The sequence below is a fragment of the Chiloscyllium plagiosum genome, chromosome 35 (assembly GCF_004010195.1).
Source record: "Chiloscyllium plagiosum isolate BGI_BamShark_2017 chromosome 35, ASM401019v2, whole genome shotgun sequence".
Classification (NCBI taxonomy): Eukaryota; Metazoa; Chordata; class Chondrichthyes; order Orectolobiformes; family Hemiscylliidae; genus Chiloscyllium; species Chiloscyllium plagiosum.
In genome coordinates, this window is record NC_057744.1 from 30,675,440 (window position 1) to 30,696,855 (window position 21,416).

At 41.0% G+C, this 21,416-nt stretch overlaps 2 protein-coding genes across 4 annotated transcripts in view; one reads left to right on the plus strand and one right to left on the minus strand.

Moving 5' to 3' along the window:
- Window positions 1-315, minus strand: part of ccdc15 (coiled-coil domain containing 15) — a 32,014-nt gene extending 31,699 nt beyond the window's left edge. The window contains exon 1 of one of the 2 annotated variants that reach the window (XM_043676862.1): window positions 79-315. In XM_043676862.1, coding sequence (XP_043532797.1) covers window positions 79-276 — 198 coding nt within the window. In that variant the 5' untranslated portion in view covers window positions 277-315. The remainder of the gene's footprint in view (window positions 1-78) is intronic. The other variant, XM_043676861.1, reaches the window with a different exon arrangement.
- A 14,362-nt stretch (window positions 316-14,677) lies between these two features.
- hepacamb (hepatic and glial cell adhesion molecule b) overlaps window positions 14,678-21,416 on the plus strand; it is an 85,421-nt gene continuing 78,682 nt past the window's right edge. Inside the window, exon 1 of one of the 2 annotated variants that reach the window (XM_043676867.1) lies at window positions 14,678-15,184. In XM_043676867.1, coding sequence (XP_043532802.1) covers window positions 15,100-15,184 — 85 coding nt within the window. In that variant the 5' untranslated portion in view covers window positions 14,678-15,099. The remainder of the gene's footprint in view (window positions 15,185-21,416) is intronic. The other variant, XM_043676868.1, reaches the window with a different exon arrangement.

A 21,416-nucleotide genomic window follows, 5' to 3' on the forward strand; every position in this document is an offset into this window, starting at 1 on the left:
TCTCCTCTCCATGTATACATCCCCCCCACGCTAGTGTATGTTTACAGTGCCCCTGCCCCCAGGCTGTGAGATACTTACAAAAGCCGGATTCTGGTCATCGGGCCAGTCCCGGGCACACTCCACCCAGGCTCCCACTGGTACCACAGCCTGGTTCCTCTCGGCCAAGACCCGGACCGGCGGCCGGTAGCGGGGGTGCTGCATTGCCCTACCTCCTGTGGACCGGCCGCACTCCACTGTGCGGGGCATTGTCCGCGATCCACACCAACCGCCGTTCATCCAACTCTCGTGAGATCTGCCGACTCTCGTGGGACCTATTCCGTCATCGACTTAACCAATAGAGCGGCAGCATTCCCGACTCTGCGGTGGCCATCTTGGTAAAGGAAATCAAACTCCTTCAGAGTGGTAACTACAAAGATTTTTTTGGTCCCTGCTGGCCTGCATGTGGTTATCCCACCTCGCCCCACCCCGCATAGGACTACAGCCGAAGAGCTGGTTAGGAGAACTATTTTTTCAGTTGGCATTTAGACAAATAGCTTAATGACCTTCCATAGTGCTATAAAGTTTCTATCTTTCTATATATTTGAGACTGGGTGGTGAGTACCAGCAGTCCATTGAACACAGAACATTGAGCATACTCTATTGCAGCAACCATGATGCAAGGCCCTTGACTCAAAACCTTTATATCCACAGATATGACTGTTGTGCTGAATGGTTGCAGCCAGTTAACACACACCTCCACCATTTCTTACACTGCTGAGTGTTTGCTATGGATTCAGCAAATATCCTATTAATTTGAATTCATGGTCCATCCATCAGTGAAAACTCTTCAGATTCTTTAGGTAAGTAGGTTCAGACATCTTCATGAAGGCCTACATGGTTGCAGCAAAAATGAAAAACTTTTCAAAAATTTCTTGAAGTGTATGAAAACATGGAGAGCTACTTGAACCATTGGTACATACTGAATGCTTTTAAATTTTAATGCCTCAATAAATTGGTCAACTAGGTTAGATTATTATCTTGTACCCCAGAATGGAAGATAAATATGTCAGACACTTGCAAACTACCCTGCAAAACTGCCATTGGAAGTAGAGGTTCATATGTCTGCAGGCATTGTTTTCCAGAATGTTTTTTCTTTGTTTATATCCCTGTTATATTCTTTATCCATCTTTATTTTAAATGAATGAATCAATGATTATCACTATCCAAATTAGAGAGCTTGTTGGGTTTGGCCAAATGCTAGTGCTTTTACATTGCTTCTGCATAACAGTGTTCACTTCTCTGATCTGACACCAAGATTTAATTTTTTTCTAGCCAATAATTTAGGAGTTCGATCCCAAAATAGGCTCAATCAAGCATCTATTTTATTCATATTACAATAAATTAAAATTTATGCATATCCCATCAGTGCATACATGAATGTAAAATGTTTATAAACTGTATAAAGGCCAATGGGTTTTGCAGATAATTGGAACGTTACCAATTGAGTCCCAAACTGATTAGTGGTGTAGCAAAGTATTATTGGATGTGTGAGGAAATTTTCTTCAGAGTGAAGTTAGAGAGTGCAGTGTAAGTTGTGCAATGCACAGTCCTCTCGCAAAGATTTTTAATTCTTTCAGTTAACTTGTCCATGAAGAGTCTCAACTGTTTTAAATAATGTTCTTCTCACACAAAATTGATTTTCAGGATGCTGCTTCCATAAAGTGGCTCTTCATTTAGTGGATGGTGACCTGGTGGGTCTTCTGAATGAAGTACTTGCTGTGCAGTCTCTGACAAGGAAAGACAAAGGTGCAGAGATAACAGTTGTCCCCTGAATGGCTGATCAGTGCTGCAAACAATTGATTACATGGCCTTCCCCTATCTAAATCACCAAGGATTCCAAAGCCAAGTATCTGGAGGTGGAACCAGTTGTTTCAACATCCTGGATGTTATCATTGATCAGAAACTCAACTGGACTCGCTATAGAAATGCAGTGGTGACATGAGCAGATAACCAGCTAGGAATACTACAGTGATTAATTCAACTCCTGACTCCCCAAAGCATGTCTGCTGTCTACAAGGCACAAGTCAGGAATGTGATAGAATCCTCTCCACTTGCATGGATGAGAGCATCTCCAAAAAGCACTCAAAAAGATTGACACCATCCAGGACAAAGAAAATGGCTTGATTGGCACCACATCCACTCCCTCCACCACTGACTCAGTAGCAACAGTGTGTACTATCTACAGGATGCACTGCAGAAATTTACCAAAGATCCTGAAATAGCACCTTCCAAACTCATGATCACTTCCAAATAGAAGGTCAAAGCAATTACACTGGCATTACATTTGCTGAATTCCCACACAATGAATATCTGAGGATTGCCATTGACCAGAAACTGAGTTGACTAGTCTTATAAATAGCATCGCTACAGGAGCATGGCTGGAAATTCTGCAGTAAATAGCTATTTCTTGATTCCATAAAGCATGTCTACCATCTATAAGGCAGAATGCAGGGCTGTAAGGCATAGACTTCATTTGTCTGGATGGAAGCAAGTCTTAAAAACACTGAAGAAGCTCAATGCCATCCAGAATAAAGCACCCATGTGATTGGCATTCCTTCTGATACCTACAGTGGCAGCAGTGTATACCATCTACAAGATGCACTGCAGTGACTCCTCAAGGCTCATTAGGCAGCATCTTCCAAATCCATGATCTCTACCATGAAGCATGGCAAGGGCTGCAAATGCATGGCAACACCACAATCTACGAGTTCCCCTCCAAAAACCACACTATCTGACTTAGAACATTCCTTCACTATCAAGATGCTAGGATTTTCTTTGTAATCACACTTTGGATATATCAGGGACTGCAGTGTTTCAAGCTCACCTTGTTAAGGACAATTAAGGATGGGTAATAAATGTTCGTCAAGTTAGCATTTCAACATCCATGAATGAAGTAAAGAATTATCCAATCCAGCACTGCCTTATGGCAGTTACCAAAAATTTTGCGATGGTTGTTAAAAATATCTTACAAAAACACCTGATTGTGATCAAAATAACTTATTCAAGGTAAATTAATGTTTAAAATTTATTCTACACATCGATAATCACCTCAAGATGCAAGTACTATCATGGGACTATCAACATGAAATTGTAGTAACATCACAAAATGAGAGCTGTCTCAGATCTGAACAAAGGATGTTGCTTTGAAGTTGAGTTTAAAAGACAAGCTTTGCTTTCTCTCTGTATAGATGCAGAAGGTTTTCATTTTGCTACATTTGGAGGTTAATTTTAAATTTCCAATATTCAGTTCATTTTCTTTAACTTCCTATTTTTCTGTAAAACTGCCGCTGTTCTTTTTACTCCAGCTCCCCCTTGGAATAACATTGCCCTCCACACTATAACCTGCTGTTGGAAAATATTTTTAAATATGAGATGACATTGTAAAGGAAGCGTATTAATGGAGTGCACTGCAAACTGGGGCACACAGATGGGATACTGGGTCTTTGGTTTTGAAGAACACTACACATTCTGTTCTTTTTACATTACAGAAACCAAACTAGAGGTCAGATGAAAAACATCACCCTGTGCGTTCATGAACAGAATGCCAACTTGTTCCACGGGGTGACCTTCCACGCAGTGGAAACATTGAGCATTTTTTCTTGTAAAGCCTTCACAAAGCATTAAGGAAAATACCTTTGAAACCAAACCTTTGAGATAAAGAATATTCCTTATTCGTTCAGTGGGGTTTGGACTGAGCGCGCCGAAAACTAAGCAAAGTAAAAATGCTGCAAGTGCCATTAATGTATATATATATATATAGGATGTGTGAAACAAATTATTTCTTAATTATTATGTAATACAGTAGTCCTTAATGTTGAATTAATACAGCAGTGGGTAAGGACAGGATTAGGATTCCTTCTGGCTTACATTTACCTGGCCCTATTTTCAAAGCCCAGCATGCTGTCTATTCCTAATTAGTCCTTGTCTCTATAAATATATATATATAAGTACTGTCTCTCAGTATCCTCTCCAACAACTTACCCACCAAAAGACACAACATTAGTGGCATAATGGCTCAGTGGTTAGCACTGCTGCCTCACAGCACCAGGGACCTGGGTTTGATTCAAACCTCAGGTGAGTGTCTGTGTGGAGTTTGCACATTCTCCCTCTGTGTGTATTTCTTCTGGATGCTCTGGTTCCCTCCCACAATCCAAAGATGTGCAAGCTAGGTGAATTGGCCATATTAACTTGCCCATAGAGTCTAGGGATGTGTAGGCTAGGTGCATTAGCCATGGGAAATGTATAGGGAGGGGATTAGGTCTGGGTGGATGCTCTTCAGAGAGTCAGTGTGAACTCAATGGGCTGAATGGTCTGCTGCAGGGATTCTATGATTAGCCACCCTCCAGTCTTCCAGCACCTCATCCATGGCTGTAGATGATACAAATATCTCTGCTAGGGGCCCCTCAATTTCTTCCCTGGCTTCGCACAATGTTTTGAGATACATTTGATCAGTTCCCAGAGATTTAGCTAGCTTTATGCTTTTTTAGGTATCAATATTTATTTCCCCATGTTCCCTATTTTCTATGGCTTTCTTCCCAGTAAATACTGATGCAAAATATTAATTTACTACCTCTGCCATCTCCTGTGGTTCTATGCATAGATTACCTTGTTGGTTTTAAGGGGCCCTATTCTCTCCCGAGTTGCCCTTTTGCCCTTAATGTACTTGTAGAATCTCTTTGGATTATCGTTCACCTTATCTGCCAAGGCTATTTCATATTCCCTTTTAGCCCTCCTGATTTCCCTCTTGAGAATGCCTACACTCCCCTTATACTCTACAAGAGATTCAATTGACCAAAATTGTCTATACTTGACATATGGCTGCTTCTTATTCTTGACCAGAGCTTCAATATCTCTACTCGTAGCAGTCTTACCCTTCACTCTAACAGGAACATACTGTCTCTGAACTTTAGTTATCTCACATTTGAAAGCCTTCCACCTGGCAGTTGTTCCTTTAACAACAGTCTACCCAAGTCAGCTATTGAAAGATCCTGTCTCATAACCGTCAAAATTAGCCTTACGCTAATTTAGAACTTTAACTTTTATGAAAAGGCCTATTCTTTTCCATAACTATTTAAAAACTATTAGAATTATGTTCATTATAACTAAAGTGCTCCCCAGCTAATGCTTCAGTCACTTGCCTTGCCTTATTTTCCAAGAGAAGGTCAAGTTTTGCTCCTTCACTAGTCGGTACGTATACGTATTGATAAAGAAAATTTTCTTGAACTTATTTAACAAATTCCTCCCCATTCAAGCACTTAACACTACAGCAGTCCCAGTCTATTTTTGGAAAGTTAAAATCCCCTACCATTGCAACCTTATTATTCTTACACATCTGAGGTCTTTCTACTTATTTGCTCAATTTTCCGCTGTCTGTTGGGTGGAGCTGACAGTACAATGCCATCAAAGTGATCATCCCCTTCGTATTTCTGAGTTCCATCTGTATAGCCTCACTGGACAAGCCCCCAGGAATATCATCTCTAATTACAACTGTAATGTTTGCTCTAATCAAAAATGCCACTCCCTCTTCTCTTTGGATTATCCAAAACTCCAAAGAAAGCTAGCAAATATCTGTTTGTTGTACTAATTTAGTCTCTGATCATGGATTTGTCTTGCCGTTATTCAGGTCGCTGCACAAGAAGAAAATCTTTGGAATCTTTTCTTGTAACTGCTCTGTCTGATTGACCTTATTTGGCTTTTCCATAACTATTGGAGAACCTACTACTTTCTTTCCAGCCAAATCATTCACCAGATCAACCCTGTTTATAGATAAACTGTCGTCAACCCTTATAGATACCATTACAAATATTAGATCACATCCTAGGTGCACCTAATACAAAGGTAAGCAGCTATATGTTCCCCAATAATAAGAGGAGATAGTGGCAGAGTGATAAAGTTCCCAAATTTGCAGTACAACAGTCCAGGCTAATGCTCTGTTGTCATGGGTTCAAATCCCACCATGACAAGGTCCACTACTTTTCATCATTTATATAAATGAGTTGGATGTGAGCACAAGAGGAAAAGTTAGTAAGTTTGCTGATGACACCAAAATTGGAGGTGTAGTGGACAGCAAAGAACGTTACCTCAGATAACAATGGGATCTTGATCAGATGGGCCAATGGGCTGAGAAGTGGCAGATGGCATTTAATTTAGATAAAGGTGAAGTGCTGTGTTTTGGGAAAGCAAATCTTAGCAGGACTTATACACTTAACAGTAAGGTCCTAGGGAGTGTTGCTGAACAAAGAGACCTTGGAGTGCAGGTTCATGGCTCCTTGAAAGTGGAGTCGCAGGTAGATAGGATAGTGAAGAAGGTGTTTGGTATGCTTTCCTTTATTGGTCAGAGTATTGAATGCAGTAGTTGAAAAGTTATGTTGTGGCTATACAGGACTTAGTTAGGCCACTTTTGGAATATTATGTGCAATTCCGGTCTCTTTCCTATCGGAAGGATGTTGTGAAATTTGAAAGGGATCAGAAAAGATTTACAAGGATGTTACCAGGGTTGGAGGATTTGAGTTAGAGAGAGGTTGAATAGGCTAGGGCTGTTTTCTCTGGAGTGTCGGAGGCTGAAGGGTGACCTTGTTGAGGTTTATAAAATCATGAGGGGCATGTATAGGATAAATAGACAAAGTCTTTTCCCTGGGGTGGGGGAGTCCAGAACTAGAGGGCATAGGGTTCGGGTGAGAGGTGACAGATATAAAAGAGACCTAAGGGGCAACATTTTCATGCAGAGTGTGGTACATGTATGGAATGGGCTGCCAGAGGAAGTGGTGGAGGCTGGTACAATTGCAACATTTAAAAGGCATCCTGATGGGTATATGAATAGGAAGAGTTTGGAGAGATATGGGCCAGATGGGTGGCAGGTGGGACTAGATTGGTTTGGGATATCTGGTCGGCATGGACGAGTTGGACCGAAGGGTCTGTTTCTGTGCTGTACATCTCTATGACTCTATAACTGGTGGAATTTAAGTAAATACAAATTTTTGGAGGGATCATTTCATTCAATACGTAAGAATTTCAAGGGACCACACTGGTATTCAAAGTTCAGAGATGTACAATGGGCAGTTTACATATTTACAGTTCTCCCAGCACCATCTGCCAAGAGCAGCTGCACAAAGCACCGCCTCTCTCAGATTTGAAGCAGTCCGAAGGGATGGTCAAGAATTTCAAGGAAACCTAACATGTATTTTGGAACATTGAAGGCTTAAAGATGGTGGAGGTGTCTGAAGGAGATTCCTCAGGATTCCTGTCAGCCTAGTAGCTATCATGTGAACTCCATGATGCTTGAATGCCATATTCTAAGAGCTCCCTATTGTCACCACCAGGTGAAGACAGTGCGCTGTCTCAATGATGACTGCTTTTTCATGCATGGCAGGTTATATTAAATTAGGATCACTAGATGAATTAATATGTACAATCACAAAAGGTAAAAGATTGCAAAAATAACAAGCTGCATACGTGTCTTCCAAGTTGTCAGATGAGCGACATGAATGCAAGCTGTTAACTGAAGTCCAAATCAAGCTCATGCATCCTTTTTTTATTTTGTCTGTATTTTAACTGTAGTATAACAAATAAAGTGTTTTGCTTAAAAGTCAATAGTTTGACCAGTCAAATTGCAATTGAAATGCAATACCTTCCACTTACCTGTAAAATAAGAGAAAGTTAGGGTCTAGACTATCTTCTCACTATATTTTCAAGGGATTTATCTGTTCCATAACAAACAGGTGGCTCTTGTCAAGATCAAAATCTCTGATTCCAGGTTGGGTTTACGATTATTGGACTCAAAGTGGTGAGTGTTGATTTTTTTTATTTTGGATGCTGCATTGGTTGTTTTAAACAGGATGTGCCTTGCATATTAATGGCTGTTTCAGTCACTAAGACTTTCCTGGGGATGGGAAGAAGTCACTTTTCATTTTTTTTTACAGCAAGTGAGCAAGGCAAAGCTTTCACACTTGGCAAATAAGTTGGAGTTGGAATTGCCTGTATCTGTGAGGAGAGGGGAAATAATTGCAGCAATGGCTCTGCATTCACAGCCACCAGGAATGCAATCAGAATCATCGGAGATTGCTAAAATTCATTTGCAACCGAAGCCGCTTGAGTTGGAGCCATTGGCAAGAGAAAAAGAAAGACTAGCTCTGGCAGAATAAAAAAAAAGAAAGATCAAAAAGCGAAAACGAAATGAAACAGTTTGAATTACCATTAAAAGCAGAGGAAAAAAGAAAAGGAAGGATGGCTCTAACAGTAGAAAGGGAGAAGGAGTGAGAGTTTGAACTTTGGAGGTTGAAACTGAAAATTCTAAGTCGACTTAAACTGGCGAAGGTAAACGAGCAATGTTAAGGACAGAGATGGAGAGAAATCCCAAAGGTCTAGTGGGGATCTACTTAAATATGTCCAAGCATTGCTTGAGTTTGACAAGAAGAATGTAGAAGCTTTTTTCATTTCATTTGAGAAAGTACCTAAACAATTGAAATGGACGGTGACCATATGTTATTGTTGATTCAAACAAAGTTGGTAAGTAGAGCCAGTGAGGTATTTGCATCACTATCAGAGGAGATATCTGGGAAGTTTGAAGAAAGAATTGTCGAAATTGGCTTAGGAAAATAGATTAAAAGGAAAGTCAGTGGATGAGCAGTGGCAGATGTTTGAGCATAATGCTGAGCAAAAAAAAAGTATAAGTTTCGAAAATAATGATTGTGTGCCAGCAAAGTGCTCCCAATGGTCTGTTAACATTAATTGGGTTCTAAAGATTGGAAGTTGCATAGCCCTACTTAGTTGTAATTCAGTAATATCTCCAGGTTTATAGAGCTAGATTATTTACCATGAATTGTGAAGTCTTTTTTTTGTCATAGAACATTCTTCCCAGCTCACTTTTCCCTTCTTTAAATTGCATCCACCACTCACAGAAATTATCAGCAAGAATTTACTGCATCACTATGGCAACTCAGTGTGTTCTTTATTTCTTTGTGTCCTGCTTCATCCACAAACACCAATCTTAGCTCCCTTCCAAACACACGAAACTGTCTCCCAACTGTTAATTTTGATGTAATTTGTGAGGTTGTCAGAACTTTAAAAAGATTGAATTAACAAAACAATACACCAAATTAGTTTATTGCAGTAATCCAATTAATTTCTAAAATATTGGTGGAAGCATATGCCTTGGCTAAAAGAGTATTTTAATATTAAAGCCTTTCATTTCAGTAAAAGATCTTCAGGCAACAGTTCAGTCTTTCAGTTTGTCAGGTAGTGTTTTGGTGCCCTGAGCTCTTGACCTCAATAAGCTTCAGTTCCACTGCTTTTGTGCTCTGCACCATTCAACTTTACATAACATACAAAACAACACAGTGAATCCTTGTTACAACAAACCTCTTCTAGGATTAGATTCTGTCCCTTATTTTGTTGGAGGCTTGTTATATTCAATGGGTTAAGCCTCAACAAGAACAATTGTCAGTTGCTGTGCATTTGTAATTAGTTTTTGTGGCAAAGACAGGAAATAAAGATGGGTGACATTTGAGTTCTGCTACACAGTTGCAAAAACGTTGTGGATCCAGCTTTAGTGGTTAGTGGCAAAACTTGCCATTGATCTTGGCGAAAGATGTCCATGAAGGTCTGGCAGTTTGTGTGGCACAGATATCACCTTTCCCAGAGACAGTTTAAATCATCTGCCACTTTCTGCAGACAGTCAGTGGGTTTAGGAGGCTGTACTATGTCTGTGGACCTGAGGATGTCAGCAGCATTGAATTTCCTCACAACCAGTTCCTTTCAAACCTCAACTTTTATGGCATCTCGCAGGTGAATTCCCTCAAGTCAAAGGAGTCATCGACTGCTCACACATGGTGCTCAGAACTCCATGGCATCATCCAGCCAGATTCCTGAACAAGAAAGGATTTTACTCCCTCCCTATCTAACCCATTTGTGACCATAAGCGCATGTGCGCCTTCTATACTGAAGATAGAAGGGAGAATAACAGTCGTTGTGGGAATGAGGACAATGGATGGTGAGAGCTGGCTATTGAGGGCAGGGAATACAATGGAGTTAGTTGGTGTGCAAGGGAAGGAGAAAGAGTAATTGTACTGAATGATGGAGGTGGGTAAATGGTTGAAACTGGGAATGGAGGGCTCAACTGGACTAAGATAAAGGAGAAGAGCAGGAATATCCAGGGAGATAGTCATAGGATCAAGAGTCAAAGGAGGTGACTCCTTCAAGGCCCTACATTCTATATAACCCACAGGTTTCTTGTATGCATCCCCACCCAACACTTCCAGGGATTACTCATGGCTAATGACCACAGTGCAAAACCCTTGAAGTGACAGCAAAGAGTATTACAATGCTGCATGCTTCCACTAGCACCATCATTAAACTGACAATTGGTCTTCTGGAGTCACCTTCATTGCCTAGACCTTGCAAGAGGAACATTTCAGTAGTTGTTGGACAGGGTCACTAGAGTAGTGATTGGTTGCTGCACCCTGCACAACCTGGGAGGAGAAGTTCAGTCAGATGTCTCCCCACGTGTGGAAGAAGTGGAGTCTGACAGAGTTGCCTAAATAGCCAGCACTGAGACAGTCACCTCAAGAGAGTGCTTAGTGTCACTTTCTGGTGAACACAGCACTGACAGAGGCTCACAGTTAGAGGAAGAAGAAACAACTGAGGTCTCTGAGGACAGCTGGAGTTTAGGCCTGTGCAGGGCCTATAACAGATGATGAGCTACTGAGTTCAGCTCTGATGTTATTGTTCCAGCATGGCTGCTTCCATGGACAGGGAAGTGGAAAGCCAGGCACAGCAAAACATTCAGTATCTCGGGACTTTAAACCAGCTTTCCAGCTGTGAATACTTTCAATCACTGGCAAGATGAGAGGAGGCTGAGGGACTTTGACATATCTCTGGGAGCACCGTCCTCTAAATTAGTGAGGAAGTCCATTGTACACCAAAATGAAGGTGGGGTGACTGACAGATGGTGATGTATCGTACCAACATCCTTCTGCCAGGGTCCCAAACGCTTCCATTTGCTCAGGCCAAGGAGATTGACCATGTACCTGTGCTCAACACACCCGGAGGCCGTGGTCTGTAGGTCCAGAGCTAGAGAGAGACAACAAGCAAAGTCATCTGTGCAAGGCAGCGAAGCAGTCAGCAGATTTCCTCCAATTTAATTGCAGTTACTGAGGGAGTCAGTACATGCACCAGAACATACACCATAATTTTGTGGATTTTTTAAAACAATCTCATGTCATCTCGATTTGCATCAACCAGTTTTGTATTACCTTCTAAAGTAGAATAAAATGGAGGAGCAACCATCACCTTAGATGTGCTTCAGGCACAGATTTGCAAAGACCATTGATATTTATGCACAGATCCCATCTGGGAGGAGTGGGAGTATAAGTTGCATGGTTGTGTTGCATGAGTAAATTAGCATGGTCGGGATTGTGGTGCTGGAAAATCACAGTAGGTCAGGCAGCATCCGAGGAGCAGGAGAATCAATGTTTCGGGCATAAGCCCTGATGAAGCTTATCCAATACCACACTCTCGACTCTGATCTCCACAATCTGCGGTCCTCACTTTCTCCTACTCAATTATCATGGCATAGGTCTTTTACACCTTAGTGACAGAGGAATGTCAATGGTAACCATCTGGGATATTAATTGTGGGGAATGTGGTGATGGTATTGGAATGTCAAGGGGCTATGGTTAGAATCTTTCTTGTTGGAAATGTTTTTTGCCAAGCACTTGTGTAGCACACATGTTACTTACCACTTATTGGCCCAAGCCTGGATATCAGAGGTGGTTTGACATTGCCTTTCACTATCTGGGATAGCATTAAGACCACGTCCAAAATTCTTCAGTCAGAACAGGATTTGAATGCATGCTGTTGATGTTACTCTGAATTAGTCCCCTGCCTAATTTAACAAAGATAATTAACAATGATCATAGAAGAGATGCTCAGACAGCATGATAGCTCAGTGGTTAGCACTCCTGCCAGGGACCCAGGTTCAATTCCACCCTCTGGTGACTGTGTGGGATTTGCACATTCTCCCCATGTCTGCATGGGTTTCCTCCGGGTGCTCCAGTTTCCTTCACAGTCCAAAGACGTGCAGGTTTGGTGAATTGCCCATGCTAAATTGCCCATAGTGCTCAGGGATGTGTAGGTTAGGTGCATTAATCGGGGTAAATGTAGAGTAATAGGGTAGGGGAATGAGTCTGGGTGGGTTACTCTTCAGAGGGCCAAATGGCCTGTTTCTACACTGTAGGGATTCTAATTCTTAATGATAGAGATGGGATTCATCACTGATTGCATCTTTTAAAAGTGATATGCATTGCTGTTGGGATTCATGCAGGAAATGACTGTGGCATAATCAAGAAGGAAGGACACGACATTGAATAAAAGAGGCTCCAAGACGCCACACTGGAGGTCTTGATGCAGGAGATTGCAAGGGCATGTGGGAGGAGGCTCTCCAGACACATGGCTTAAAGGGATTAGGAGCAAATGGTCATGGAGATCAATGCTAGGAATCTAGATTGAGCGGCTAGATGCAATACAGGAAGTTGGTCAACAACCTCATACTCAAGTGATCAATATCAGTGATTGTACCTCCCATCTATCCTGAGCCACTGGTCAATTCACCCCACACCCATTTACTACCAACTTCTGTAAATAAGACAGTCTCACACTAGGGATAGACAATAAATGCTGGTCCAACCAGCAATGCCCATGTCCCATGAGTGAATTTTAAAAAAAGACTCACATCTAACGTTCATATATGACAAAACTCTAAGACACAGAGAACAGATAAAAGTTTCACACCTACATCTCATAGCTTGCATTTACTGCCAACAAGTCCGCCATGATTATCCGTATTGTACAATGCTCAGTGACACCCTTTCCTCACTCTGTTGCAAGATTGGCACATCCAGAAGCAGCAGAAGCCAACCAAGAACATGCTGTAAATTCCATTGGGGAAGATGGTGGTGGTCCATTTTGTACGGTCATTTCTGAGACTGGGGCATGTTGAATCAGTTGAAATCGATGGTATTTTGGCCTCAATGCTTGTTCTTATTCTTCCCAATGCTCATACTTCTCATTCCACAGCCCCTTCCATCCTACACGCCACATATGCTGTGACATACATCTCTTAATTCTGGCCCTAAACTTAATAACCAAATGCTTGTGCCATTTTTTTCCTTTCGAATCCCCAAAAGATGCAACCTGGTGAGCCAATGGAGGAACACCAAGAAGAGAATGATAAAGAGACAACTAAGATTGCTAAGGTGCTACCAAACAAGGTGACAGTGATCCTATGGAGTAGGAGCCAAATATCTTTAGGAAGAATATAAAATTCCTTCTCCCATGTCTGCCATTCCATCAGTGCCCTGTTCTGGCAGCCAAGTGACCCAGACTGATTTCATCCTTTTTTTTTATTCATGCATGGGACAAGGGCATTATTGGCCAGGCCAACATTTATTTCCCATCCCTAATTGCCCAGAGGGATGCAACTACATTGCTGTGAGTCTGGAATCACATGTAGGCTAGATCAGATAACAACAGTAACTTCCTTCCGAAAGGACAGTAGTGAACCAAATGGGTTTTTCCAACAATCATTTCAAGATCATCATTAGACTCTCAATTCTGGATTTTTATTGAATTCAAACTCCACCATCTACTGCGGCAGGATTCAAACCCGGGTCCCCAAAACATTAACTGGCTCGTTGGATTAACAGTCCAGCAATAATTCCAAGAGGCCATTGCCTCCTCATGATGGTGATAGTACAGTGTGCAAAGCTGGACTTCCTAGGTTATGAGCTGCCCAGGGTTGTCTTCAGACTTTCTGCCATCTTATTGATTAAAAGTCAGCAACCTTTCATCAGCCAAGCTGTAGGAAATGGGATTATATAGGTACAATATAGCACTGGAGTGACAGACAAGTTGAGCAATCCTCCATGCTGTCAGAGGTGACTGTCTCCTCTTCTCTATTGAGCACAAAATCCGAGCAAAGCTGTTCTCAAAAATCCATCAACCAAGCTATGGAACCCACCTCCGTCAACATTTGCAGAACAAGCTTATGTGAGGAAGAGGGATAGGCTAGCGCTTAGATCACTTATAAAAGAGGAGGTAGGATTCTGGGGGGAAAATGGGGAACCTAAAAACATGTAATGGTAAAGAGAAAGCATGTCCTGGTCTCAGGTGAGTAGTTAATTAACAGGTGTTTATGATTTGCAGATATGGTATATGACCAGAAGTGAAATTGGCAGGATGTATGAGACCATCATGGAATTATGATGTATCAGTCAAATTGTCACATATAAGTTGACAATCAGTTGCTAAAGTGGCCCTTATAGGCAAATGAGCAGCATTGATCGCAAGCTGGCAGAATGATTACAGTTTTTATTTTAAGTGATAGGCCAGAACAATTTCACATTTCCTCTTCCCCCTTTTTAGTTTGTCTTTGACAGACGGGGCGAAAGGCAAAAAGACTCACAAGAAATTTTCGTGGGGAGGAGTGTGACCTACAAGAAAAATCATCCGATTCTGATGTGGGAATGTCGCAGACATGTTGGCAGTGGTCACAGAGCGGTCAGTGGGAGGGACTGGCTTTATCCTCCAGCATCAAGACAAGTTGCAATGTGGCAGATTAAAATTGCAAGGGTGGAAAACTAATGTTCTGTGTGGTATTTAGTTTTAAAAAGGAAAGCTGTTACCTTGCGGAAACTCAAGAATTGGAAGTTGAGAGTATGAAGAGTTAATATCCATGTCAGATAATTCATAGGAACTGACACCAGCAGTGCCCAGAAATGATTTTGAGTTTAAAAATCAGTTCCCAAGTTTTCTCAAGAGGTTTCTTTTTTTTTGTAAACTGTAAGGACAAGATCTCCAGCTTTATGTTCCTCCGTCCTTTCATTTTGGAGTTGGCATGAGTTCTTAGTACTGATGGCTTGGTAATAAATTAGAGAACACTGCTCTTCTATTCAGGGGCTTGGCAAAGCTGAGGTCTGTCGAAAACTCCTAGTGGTACTGAGGACGTGCCCTGATTAAACAAATCATGCGAATCATCATCAGCCAGGAGCCAGTGTTAGTCCCAAAATGAAGGCAGGAAGGGAAGTATTCTCAAGAGGTTTCACTACACTGCAATTCTTCAACATTTTCTGCTTTTTGCTGGCACTGCCAGGTAGGATGTCTGTTTTATTCTATTTATTTAAAATATGGCGAATTAACATATTCCTGAGCTTTGGTCTGTCTCTGCACCTACCGTAGAGTTTTATCGGTGCATTTGCTGGTCTCTTGTTAAAGTTGCTCAGACTTGTCATTATGTCAGAACAGATACAACCTCAGAAAATTGATCTAAATAGTTATGGAAAAAGAAATTTTTTCTGAGAAAGAACAACAGTTCAAGTTTTTGTTTGTTAAGCACAGAAGCCACCAGGTCATCCTGTGAAACAAGCATTGTTTATGCCCCGTCTCTCTCAGATGGAAATCATGTCAATCACCCACTCTATAGCATGTCACACTCCATGACATATTTTGTGCATGGATTCCTGAGGGAGACTTATAGAAAGCCATCGTTGTACAGTGATGGTGTAAACTTTTGTGCTTGCCTCAATTCAAGCTGATACAGGCTGTCATATTCAAAGAGCATAATTAGTTTGCAGAGGCAAAGAGTCATGCATTTTTGTGTGGGCATTTGCTATGCACTTGTTTACTCTTTAACCCTTTTAACATCAATGTCCATTGAAGATAACATGTCTACATTTATTAAATACATTATTTTATCATACTTTTTCTGTGTGTTCGACGATTTTTGCTATGTATAAAGCCTATAGTCACTTTTGGACTGGAGGAAGCTTTAGGGCAATCTAAACTAGGACTTATATTGATTGCACTCCCAAACCAGGCATCATGTGGTGCTCAGACTCATGACTTTGTAGAATTAGATGCTCAATGTCTAGTTAAACGCCAATTGGAGTAATAATTTTTCTCATCACACTTACTGCATACCTTTTACTTTCTTTGAGATTTTCTCCTTTTTGCTTTTGATAAAGTTGCGGACACATTCCTTGGAGCCAGCCTTTTGTACCATGCTAAAGTGACTAGTATTCATATCTGTCTGCCTGATTTTTCTCCCATTCTCCTTTTCAAGACTCAGGTCGTGAAGTTGCATTGGATTACTCCATGCTCTGCAATGTATTGCCAGTGTCCTCTGCAGGATGACTGACTAGGAGACTCTCTAGCTCTTTTGACTTGTCACCAGGCATCCTGGAAGGATTTACATGCTGACATTCAACCTGTTTTGGCTGTGAGACGAATGGACGTTCCATGGTTTTTGTTCACATTAAGCCTGATAGTGAGAACCCATTTGCTGTTCAATCAAGGGGTGATGACAACGACAGTCCAAGTCATTCTCACTAACATCCAAGTAGACAATAAGAGGTACTTTTCAGTCAGGATTAGTGAATAGTTAGGATCAGAAACTCTATCTGTTTTATTCCTTCCTTTACTCAGGGGTTCTGAGGTCACTTGTAATATCCAAACAGGTGAGATCAACTAATGAAGTATTGATTGTTCGTCAGATATGGGATCCTCTTATGGCCCTTAGCTCAGTATCATATCAGGTAAAAGTTATTGTCCAAATCCCCTCTAGTAATGTTTTGCATCAGTGAAATTAACCTGTGGCAACAAGTATGTTATAACTGAAATTGAACTGAATTTCTGTGACTGTTCATAACCTTTTCAATAGTTCATGAATTCCCTTGTAAATTTCATTGTTGTAACTTCCAGAATATGACTTCCAGAAAAATCACTAATTTTGAAACATTTCCTGTTGTGCATCAGGGACAGTGAAGGTGGTACAGATGGCATTGTACAGGTGGTACTGGTGAAGCTGAAAGATGGTAATGGAATAAGGTTGAAATTAATCACTGTCAGCAGTATGAAATAGGTGCAGAGCAGCTTGTTTCTCACAGGCACAATTTTCTTCCCACCAGAGTTCACAGAGTGTGAATTCAAAAGTACTTCCTTGTCTGACTGTTGTTTGAAATTAAAAATGGTGAGATAGTTGGTAAGTCAGTGGAGAACTAAATGCATGGTGAAAAATTATTCTCTTGGTCATTTTGTCAATAAACATCTGTCAGTACATGGGCAGAACTGTGATGTACAAATGATTTTTGGCAGATAATGGTGTGCCAGGAAATATGCTATTGGCCATTACAATGACAATTTGAATTTGTCTAGCATTTTCTGCTCTAATTAGGGGAATGGAATGGTGTTACCATATACAAGTGGAAGGCAGGTTACATTAGCAAATCAGGGCAGGATTTATACACTTAATGGTAAAGGCTGGGGAGTGTTGCCAAACAAAGAAATCTTGGCAGTGCAGATTCATAGTTCCATGAAAGTGGAGTCACAGGTAGACAGTGTAAAGAAGGCATTTGTAACACTTGCCTTTTTGGTCAATGCATTGAGTACAGGAACTGGGAGGTCATGTTCTGGCTGGAAAAGGAGATTGGTTAGGCCATCTTGTGGAATATTGTTTGCAAATCTGGTCTCCCTGGTATAGGAAGGAAGTTGGGAAACTTGAAAGGGTTCAGAATAGGTTTACAAGGATGTTGCTGGTTAGGAGGGTTTGAGCAATAGGGAGAGGTTGAATAGACTGGGGCTATTTTCTCTGGAATGTCAGAAGCTGAGGAGTGACCTTATAGAGGTTTAAAAAATCATTTTGAGCATGGAAAAGGTAAATATCAAGGTCTTTTCCCCAGGGTAGGGGAGTCCAAAATTAGAGGGCATAGGTTTAACATGAGAGAGGAAAGATTTAAAAGAGAACTAAGGGACAACTTCTTCACACAGAGGATGGTGCATGTATGGAATGAACTGCTAGAGGAAGTGGTGGAGGCTGGTACAGTTATTATATTTAAAAGATATTAATATATGCAAAGGAATGGTTGAGAAGGATATGGGTCAAATGCTGGCAAATGGAACTTGATTTATTTAGGATATTTGGTTGGACCAAAGGGTCTGTTTCTGTGCTGTGTATTTCTATGACTCGATTTAAATTATTTCAATTGACGGTTAAGCTTCCTCTTTAAGGATGCTGAACCTTAAAATTGTCATGCACATAATTGTTTTATGGGCATGCCAACTCACTACACTGTATGAGCTACTGCTCATGGTAAAGGTCACTGCAACCACTCTCCATAGGTGTAGGAAATGACAGGATTTGCTTCATTTACAATGGTAGAGGACAACCTGGTCTAACTAGAAGAGTCAGTTGTAGTTAACAACATATAGCTTATTTTCTGTGAGCATATAATTACAGGTTATATTGGTATGAGAGCAGTTTTACAGAGACTGAGGAGGATCCTGTTTTAAGTCTCATTCTTTTGAGAACTTAAGCTGTTTTCATGCACAAGTTCATATGAGATCAGCACAGTGGGTGGTGCTTACCTCTGACCTCACTATTAACCCTTTCAGACCCACATACAATATTAGTTAGATTAAGAATGTTGTATTTGGTTTTGTGTAGGGGGTAAGGTATAGTTTCGCAAGTTTACAATAGCAGGACAGTTGGAACACATTTTTGGAAATTTTACTTGGGTGTAAGAGGCCTTCTCAGTTAAACACTCTTACCGGAAGTGTCACTGAGTGTATTTACTTAATGTCAAAGAGCCCATCCATGGAAAACAATATAATGTTGATAATATTTGAGCATTGAATGGGTTGCCGGAATAAGGTGGCACTCCATAATTTGAGTGGGAGGGGATAGTACCATGCAGAAGATGATTTTACAAGGAAGAGAAAGAGTAATGTGCTGCAACATAGTGATAGTGTGAAACTTTATAGGTGAATAGATAGTTACTTATCTACTTGATTTGGAATTGAGTGACATTTCCAGCAATTTAGTACTTAATCCAGGTAAAATTAAAGCCAATGAAATAAAGGTAACCTCTCCAGTGTTGGACCATATCTGGACTACATTCAAGCAGGAGCTGATAAGTAACAAGGAGGAGAAAGTGAGGACTGGAGATCAGAGTCAAAAGATGTGGTTATGGAAAAACACAGCTGGTCAGGCAGCACCCGAGGAGCAGTTTCAGGCATATGCCCTTTATCAGGAAGTAGCAAGTAATACTCACGACACACAGACAATGACCATCTCCCTTTGATGTTTATCAGCATCATCATTGTTGAGTTCCTCAGTGTCAGTATCCTGCAAACTTAAATGGACTAGTTAAACAAATACTGTGGCTAGAAAAGCAAATCAAAAGCTGTGACTTCTGAGATGAGTAAATCACTTCCTAGACCCTGGTTGGAGAGGAGGGTGGAGCGGATCACACTCTCAGCTACCTTCCCCCTGGGCCCTCCCCCCTCCCCCCTCCCATTTATCTCACCACCCCCTTGGCTCACAGCCTCATGCCTGATGAAGGACTTTTGCCCAAAACGGCGATTCTCCTGCTCCTCAGATGTTGCCTGACCTGCTGTGCTTGTCATCACATGAGCTGCTACTTCAAACAAAGCCCATTGTCAGCCACTAATTGTTCCCATTAGCAGCTCTTCATTCTCTCAGGCTGATCTTCACCCATTCTTTTGTCTGCCCAATTGTATATCTCTCTCTGGACTCCATCTCCACCTATCATTTACTCCTTCCCCTTCCCTTTCTTTAATATCTGAACCAACATTTCCCAGCTACAATCAATTCCGAAGAAGGGAACACAAATGTTCCTTCTGCGTTCTGTCCACAGATGTTGCCAGAAATTGTTTAGACTGACATTGAAAAGAAGATTGGTCAAAAAAGTTTGTCCTCGATCAGGAAGGTGTGTATTAGCAAGAGAAGGAATTAGGGGAGATTTTAATTCAAAAGTATGTTGAATAAGTGCTACTACTTCTGTTGACAAAAAGAGGAGATTATTTTGTTAATTCGAAATTGCTTTCTCAGGAAGTATTGTTATTCAGTGAGGAAGGAAATATTACTTGACCTTGATCTTAGTATTGAGTCGGTATAAGTAGGTGACCTGAATTTGGAGAATATCTGGGGAACAGTGATCAAATGCAAATTAGGGTCAAGATCTAGGATTAGAAAGGGACATGCAAACTCCATATCAAGAGTAGAGTCATAGAGATGTACAGCATGGAAACAGACCCTTCGGTCCAACCCGCCCATGCCGACCAGGTACCCCAACCCAATCTCGTCCCACCTGCCAGCACCCAACCCATATCCCTCCAAACCCTTCCTATTCATATATCCATCCAAATGCCTTTTAAACGTTGCAATTGTACCAGCCTCCACCACTTCCTCTGGCAGCTCATTCCATATACGTACCTGTGTGAAAAGGTTGCCCCTTAGGTCTCTTTTATATCTTTCTCCTCTCACCCTAAACCTATGCCCTCTAGTTCTGGACTCCCCCACCCCAGGGAAAAGACTGTGTCTATTTAGATATAAAGGGTACTTTTGCAATTAAATGAAATAAGTAGTGAATGGAATGTTACATCAGCAATAGGTAAAGTAGAAATGAAGCAATCAGAAAGAAAATTACGAACACTTGTCTAGAGAAATAAAATGACTCTCCATAGCATGATTGTAGAAAGTGAACAGTCAAGGCAAGGATGGTGCCATTAAAACGTTAAGGAAACAGGTATATATTAGGAAGTTAGCAACTAGATGTCAGATGGACATATGGTTTTATGTAGGTAAATATTGATATCAAAGAATCTTGAGAGGTGAATGTAGAGGAGATTATTCCCCAACAGAAATGAATGCTAATTAAAGCAGAAAGTGCAGAGAAACTCAGCAGGTCTGGCTGCATCGGTGGAAAGTTAATGATTGAGTCGAATGACTCTTCTTCGAAATCAAACTTTGGTTCTGAAGTAGAGTCATTAGATTTGAAACGTTAACTTTGTTTGTTTCTCCACAGGTGATGTGCTGAGTTTCTCCAGCACTTTGTTTTTATTTCAGATCTCCAGCATCTGCAATATTTCACTTTTATTTTGAAAGGATGCTACATCAGAGAGTCCTGATAGTTATTTTTTAAAGACCACAAGACACATTACGAAGGAAATAAAAGAATTACGGCTAATTATTTTCATATTTTTGTAACAAGTAAATTTGCACCAGTAGAAAGTATGTTGTTGCGCAGCATTATCGCAGACTGTTAATTGTAATTTGAGCCTTATAAAGAATAGAAAGGATGCTTTCTTTTCAGTTTAGAAGGTGTATGTTTGTAATATTCAACTCTGAAATTAGAAATAAAATGTATAGCATAACTCCTGTTCTATCCTGCACCAACAAGCGTTTTGCAGCAAAATGCAAACTACTTTGACTCTGCAGGACAGGCAACATTGAGAGCCACTCTCTGCATGGCCCATGTAGGCTTTCTCATATCTAGAAGAAAGCCACACAGTGACTGGCCTGCAAC